Below are 7,500 nucleotides of genomic sequence, written 5' to 3'. Positions count from 1 at the left end.
GCCTGTTTCCCGTCAGAGCAATCAACAAGGCAACAGGTAAATCACCCATCCCCACACACACAATGAGAGCCTCTCCAATAAACTGGTGTGTCCGCAACATCTCTGCCTGTGTCTCTGTGTCATAGGGCCCTGAACACGCCCCTCGGGGGGCGCGTGGCAGGTGGATCTGGAGACCGTAATATCTAATGTGATCAACGCTATAACACACGTGTTTTTCCTCATATTTGTCTCCCAGAAGTATTTTACGTTGACGGCAATACCATGTACACGATTTGCATGCAGTTTTGATGCAAATACGCGATGATCAGAAGGTGCTCATCCTTTGGTGACATTGTTGTAGAGATTGCCTGACTGTGTGTTTTGACGCATGTAGTAAACATTTTGAGTGTTATAGGGTCTTTTGCACGGGTGGTTTTGTGTTATGAGAAATTGTTTTACTCTTTTGGGAAATGCACTTACAGTTTTGAGAATGAAAGCAGGGACATTACTTGCTATATGCGGTTGCATAGGGCCCCCAAACTGCCATTTTAGGTTTTTTTTATCTTATTTGTTTATTTATTTTCAGAAATTAAAATGACCTGTCTCCCTTGGTAGCCAAGTGCCCTCATCTTCTGTGTAATGGCCTAATTTATTTTATTTATTTATTCATTTTTTATTTGTTGCAATGTTCGCCGTAATTGGGATTCCTTAAAAAATGTGTTCCTTACATTTAAAATAAACATTTCAAGGAAAACGCAGCGTCCATCTCATTTATGCGCATTTGGGAGATGTGATAATGAAGATTCGTTAATCCTGTAAGTTTTCAGGAGTTTCTTGATGTAGGGGAGCCCCAGTGTTTTCCATTTATTGTCATTTTCTTTAGGTTTAAATTGCTGGGCTCAACTTGAGATGTGCGATTTGAATTTGAGAGAAAATACTTTTTTTCACAGATCAAGCCTTGTTTCCTCCTAAAGCGCACCAGATTGATGCACTTAAATGTTAAATGAGTGCCCCCGGACCACCGTAAAGGGTTTGGAATCCCCCCCACCATAGTTTCACAAAATAGGGGCCCGACAACATTTTACATAGGGCCCGCAAAAAGCTAGAAACCGCCCTGGGTTAGAGATTCAGGAAACACTGTCCCTATACATCCAATATAATTATTGATTATAACTAGCCCCTTGCTCCACCAGCCTCTCACCTTCCCTGTATTTCTTCCCTCTCTCTTCCCCTCATTCCTTGTCAGAGCTGTTATCAGTGTGTGTGTGTGTGTGTGTGTGTGTGTGTGTGTGTGTGCGCTTCATCAAGCCCCTTTATCAGACCCACTGACACCCTCCTCCACAGACTCCTGCTACGTGGCTTCATTTTTGCCATACCTTCTCACAGACGGACAGACAGACAGACAAACAGACGGACACACACACACACACACACACACAACCCTCCCCTCTCCACACAAAGGGCTAAGTAATAAAAGTACATGTTACAGCGAAATGTTTCCCCATGCGCCTCATGTAAGATGGATTTTATGGCCCACAGGTATAGCAGCACCTCATGGCTTATACGTATACTTATTGTTGGTCTAGTGGACCGTGTGTGTGAGTGAGGTGGATTAATGGGTGACAGGGATTAATACAGCTATTTCTAACCTGTGGGTCATTCCACGAAAACTCTGCATTTTATATTGCATAGATATCTGTAGGATTCCTTGGTAGTCTGTTACGTTAAGAAGCTTTTCTCCCGTTTCCTTTCTAGGGTTGACTAACTACTCTTCTATCCCTCTCTCTGTCTGTTGTTTTTCTTTTTTTTTAGCAGAAAATTTGATTTAATTTATTTGAGTTTAATTTAATGTAGTTAGATTTCATATTATTCCATTTTTCATTTTCATGTTATTTGATATGCATGTATTATTATTCCAATCTATACTTTATATTATCATTTATAATTGTATTTGTGAACGCTTTAACAGACACAAATGCAATTTTAATTGAATTCAACTTTAATTTAATTTAATTTCACACGTATTTATTTTATTCTGTCAGCCTATATTTTATTATTAATAACTGTATTGGTGAACCAAAGAAACCCGGGGACTGGAGGTTGGTGTCACAGAAAAGAGCATGTTGCAACAACATGATCTAATGCCTTGAGGTCTGGGAGACGCCGATTAAGTTCTTGCAACATAAACACCTCTCTCCCTCTCTCTCTCCCTCTCCCTCTCTCTCTCTCTCTCTCTCCCTCTCTCTCTCTCTCTCTCTCCCTCTCTCTCTCTCTCTCCCTCTCTCCCTCTCTCTCTCCCTCTCTCTCTCTCCCTCTCTCCCTCCCTCTCCCTCTCTCTCTCTCTCCCTCTCCCTCTCTCTCTCTCCCTCTCCCTCTCCCTCTCTCTCTCTCCCTCTCCCTCTCTCTCCCTCTCTCTCTCTCCCTCTCCCTCTCTCTCTCTCCCTCTCCCTCTCTCTCTCTCTCCAGATTGGAAACGAGAACCGTGCGCGCAGACGTGTGGGCAGAAAGAAACCCGGTCCAGAACCCGAAGGGGCATGGATCCAGATGGTACCACGGATGATTCCACGGTGTCCCTTTGGCAGCGCCGTGGAACGACAGTCTTCTAGTTCGCCTCGGTCGAACTTTTGGGGAGCGTCTTTTTTTACGCAGCGTCTTTGAGAGACATGTCCGCGGCGCAGGGTCTCCTCAGCAGCGTCTTCTCCTCCTGCTCCTCCTCCCCGGCCTCCAAGGCCATCACCAAGAGGAGGTTGCGCCAAACCCGCAGCTTGGACCCGGCCATCATCCGACACTGCGAGGGCGGCGGCGAGGCGGCTTGGAGAGACGCGGCTTTTGCGCCTTTTACGCACGGAGGCGCGGCGGCGGCGGCGGCGGTTTCGTGGTGCGCCAAGTCCGCTCCGCGCTCCTGGAACCTGACCATCCGGAAGCCCATGTCCCCTTCCCTGTCCTCCCCCTCCATCCCGGCGGACCTGTCCCCTTCCTCCAACTTCCACTTCGACTATGAGCCCTTCAAGGGCGCCAAGCGGAACACCGCCGGGGAGCTGCCCTCCCTGGTCTCCGGGGGCTCCGCCGCCGGCTCCACCACCACCCTGTTCTCGCCGCGGAGGTGGCTACAGAGGAAGGTGCCGCGGTCCAGCTCCCAGGCCTATCTGGTGTGGAGATCCGAGGTAAAGACCTGGATGGTCCCCAGATTGATCGATCGATCGATAGTGTGTGTTGGGTGCCGCTGGCCTTTGTTGATGTTCTGCGTTGGACCTTCACCGTTGTGCGGTTGATCGACGTGTCGATTTAATGTCGATATCGCGACATGAGACATTTACATTTACATTTACATTTCGTCATTTAGCAGACGCTTTTATCCAAAGCGACTTACAATTGTTCAAACACCGACGGACGCAGCCATCAGGAGCAATTAGGGGTTAAGTGTCTTGCTCAAGGACACTACAGCATGCTAGCAGGAGGAGCCTGGGATCGAACCAGCAACCTTTAGATCACTAGACCACCAGCTCTACCGCCTGAGCTACCATCCCCCAAGTTGCAATATTACAATACGAGCAGTGATACACTACACAGCAACCTCAGCACTAGAGCTCGACTCAGAGTTAGTTTGTAGTGCAGGGTATTTATCCCTGTCCAGCGGAAGGAGGACACGCCCAGAAAGTTAGACAAAGGGTTTACTGATTAGAGGGAGTTGCTTGGCTCACACCCTTGCTGATGGCTGAGCAGTTAGCAGCAGATATGCCGGTACTACCCTGAAACCAGCTAGGACAAAGTAAGTGCCAAATAAGACTGAACCAGCAATAATAACAAGAAAAACAACAGCAAGGGACAACAACAAACGACAACAATAAAACAGATTTAGTCAGTAATGCACTTCTATTTGACGTGCAGAGGTAGACGTGCGTCTTTACACAGAGCGTCTTCACACGAGAGCGACTACAAATGGGCCAACGCTTGAAGCTAACGCTTCAAGGGCAGGACCATAAATAGGTGATAGAATACAGCTGCTCGTGTGATTAGGGTTGCACCTGGCTAAGAGCACGCCCACATAAGAGAGGACTTACCTGAATAGGGGGTGTGTCTGGAACACAAGCTTGTTGGCAGATCAGCAAATAGCAGTGAAATGTACAGAGTCAATCCAGTAGTCCAAGTTGCAATATTACAATACGAGCAGTGATACACTACACAGCAACCTCAGCACTAGAGCTCGACTCGAGACCTGATATCGCCTGGCATTTTGGTTATCGCAGCATCGCGATCTAGTTGGATGTTGACTCTGAGGCATGTCCTCGACTTGGTGCTCGAGCTGGGTGATATATGATTCAATGTTGATATGTCGTGATATGAGGTGAGCTATCGCCTGGGGTTTTGGTTGTGTCCTTAAAAAAGAAAAAATTGGACTGATACGAGATATCGCTTCAAGATGTGAAACTTCGATGTTTGGGTTTTAGATTTTTGAAGATCGAGGTCTAAAGTCATCGCACATGGTTCAGCAACCTTTTCTTTTACCTGCGTTATTCAAAGGATTTCTCACCTTGGGATTTCCAGCGTTTGCCAAAGTTGCCAGATCCTAAAAAAATACAAGTTTTACTTAGTTTTTAGTTGATCTGATGACTTCTTTTCAGTGACTCTTCTTTTCTATATGCATGTGTGTGTGTGTGTGTGCGTGCGTGCGTGCGTGTGTGTGTGGGCTATTAACATGAAGCCGTGGGCAATGACTAGGCTTTATTATTCGTTGTATTGCTGTAACGGTCGCCCAGCGGCCTCTGGTTGCCCCCTTTGGCAACCGGTTTTTAACATAGAAAATAGAGACAGCAAAACGTAAAAGCCCAAAATGGACACGTTCGTTGCATTGGTGATATTAAAATATTGCTGTTGTGGGCGTAACTCGAACGCTGCGCTGACATGATGTCAGACATGATGTCGGGCGCGGACACCGTCCAGGGCCCCTCCAGATGAAAGTGCCCCACAGTATGGCTGAGCGACGAGTCCAATTCAAAGCGACGTCGCAATTTGATAGAATGCAATTTCCAAATCGATAAGGCTGCGAAATGTTCCTAACGGGACACGGTCTAAGCAATAGGGCTGTCCGGGGCCGGGTCTTCCTGTGGGCGGCCGCTTAGCGCGCCGGGGAGGTGTGTGTCAGCGATGCGTGTGCCTAAACAGTGTGTTTCTATTTCAAAACTCCTCAGGAAACGAAACAAGCGCCCATAGAAAGGAAGGGTGCGTCGTGGGGACATTTTCTCCGTGACTCCCTTACCATCGCGGCCTATAGCAATTGTTTCGGGCGCTGACATCAGGTGATATTGCGCCCGGCGATGCAGATGGTGCCCCGTGGATCGGCGCGCCCAAAGCGGCGTGTTTTCATTCTAGGTTGTTTCATTCCATTCCCTCCTCTGACGGAACGAAACAAGCGCCGGGTGTAACGGGGACACTTTCGCCGTCACTCTCTTGGAGAGGAGCGGTGAGACGGAAAGTCACACTCATACTGTGGCTCCTACACTCATAGTGTGGCTCCTACACTTACTGCGTGCCCCACGACCGCATAATGTGTTGATGCCACGGCGTGTGTGTGTGTGCGTCTGTGTGTACATCTGTATTAGTCCTCAAGGGAATCATCAGGAAAATGTGGGTAAATCTGTGATGTTTATGGTCAGGTCAACAAGTCTGTTGTTATGTTTGTGTGTGTGTGTGTGTGTGTGTGTGTGTGTCTGCTGGCGGAAAGGCTCGGGACGACCTGGGGCCCGGGTTCTCACGGCTGCGCGCGGTTACGGGGTCGACGGCCTCGCGGCTCTCCCATCAGTTCCCATTACACAGAGCAGAGAGAGAGCAGCTTGGTTTCCGCTGCTCGCCCCGGCTCACGTGCGCTACTTATTCCCTTTAGGACTAAGATACACACGCAGACACACACACACACACACACACACACACACACACACACACACACACACACACACACACACACACGCTCAAACACTCACACACCTATAAATAGGCTTCAGACCACTCACACAGGCCAATACACACACACACACACACACACACACACACACACACCCTCCCTCCTCTCTCTTTGAGATGTCGAGGAGCTCTGACTCTCTGACTTTCCCACCAGTGGAAGTCCACTCCAGTGTTATTTTCCTTCCCTCGGCCCGCAGAGAATACCCCGGCGGCGCCTGTCAGCTCGGACTCAGCGCTGCAGCCTGAACCGAGGACTCTGCCCCCCCCCCCCCCCCCCAGGGGCTTTGCAAAAACATGCGCTTGTACAAAATGGCATGGGTCGTATAATGTGGGATTTGACGAACGATCTCAAACGGACCCCTGGCACCGAAGACGCTCGTGCCGGACGGCATGTAAATGTACATCAACACATTAACGAGACTTATGACACAGCTCTGTGGAAAACTCGACCGTGATTGGTTGATGGCGGCATATCAGCCGGCAGTTATTTCTGAATGATGACCGCTGGTGCGTCCATTACGACCGTTGTCGCGAGCGGCCATTTGGTTTGCACAAACCGGCTGGTTTCACCTCCCTCATTTAACGCCGCCTACGTGATGTTGCCAACACTAGCTAGTGGCACCCTCTTGTGGCGTTATATAGGAACTGCTAATGGTATACAACTACAATAACACTACGATAGTCATATGGATGGCAAAGTTGTTTTCTTGTAGGGCAATTATGCCTGATATAATAATAATATTAATAATTACTGTGTAAAAAGTTATTTCAAATCAATATTCAGCCTCAATGTTTTAACTTATTTAGTGAGTAGCTGTGTCATTATCACAAAAATAACCCCCTTCAGTGTGATACAACACCTGATAATCCTGATTAATGTAAAAGTCCAATTTAAGGTTCGTCATACGAAGGGGAAAGCACTTTAAGTGCTCACAAATTAGGCATAATAGTGATAAAAAGTCATTTCTGATCAACATTCAGGCTCACTGTATTCATTATTTAATAAGGAGCCGTGTAATAAGCTGGATAACATGCAGCCATCCAGTCACTGTCACAAAGTAACCCCCGATCCACCCTAATGTCCAAATTAACATCAATAACAGTTCATACGTTAGTCATCTGAAGGGCAACTTTTTTTTTTTTCTGTATGGTAATACAGCCTACAGCAACAGGTTCATAGCATAATAGTTGTAAAAAGTAAGTTCAAATCAAAATTCAGCCTCAATGAATTAAAGTACGCGTGATAATGAGCAGCCAAGCCGGTCATTATCACAAAAGAAACCCCTTCACAGTGACCAGCATCTGAGTCACCAACACCATCACCCTGTCAGAGGGTTATTGTAAGATAGCGGCCAGTTGGCTGTGCATTATCCCTTAACGTCTTAACTAGATCTCTATCACCGCAGATGATGCGATGGGGAAGTCTTCCGTGCATCAGAGTTCAAATTTCGGAGCGATTGCCGCTGCATACGCAAGTTACTACTGCGTCCATCTCTGGCAAAGCATTTTACGGGCTGTCACTGCATTACATCAGGTGTGTGTGTGTGTGTGTGTGTGTGCGTG

The 7,500-nt window shown here is 47.6% G+C and overlaps 1 protein-coding gene across 1 annotated transcript in view; it reads left to right on the top strand.

The window, feature by feature from the left end:
• Nucleotides 1–2,642: 2,642 nt before the first annotated feature.
• Nucleotides 2,643–7,500, top strand: part of LOC307247790 (rho GTPase-activating protein 6-like) — a gene marked incomplete at its 5' end in the record, with an annotated part of 117,744 nt that continues 112,886 nt past the window's right edge. Inside the window, one exon of the mRNA XM_080023911.1 lies at nt 2,643–3,143. Coding sequence (XP_079880037.1) covers nt 2,643–3,143 — 501 coding nt within the window. The remainder of the gene's footprint in view (nt 3,144–7,500) is intronic.

Source organism: Zeus faber, assembly GCF_960531495.2.
Source record: "Zeus faber genome assembly, chromosome: 2".
Taxonomy (NCBI): Eukaryota; Metazoa; Chordata; class Actinopteri; order Zeiformes; family Zeidae; genus Zeus; species Zeus faber.
Note: the sequence above shows the minus strand (reverse complement) of the source record. Positions and strands in the feature narration are given on the sequence as shown.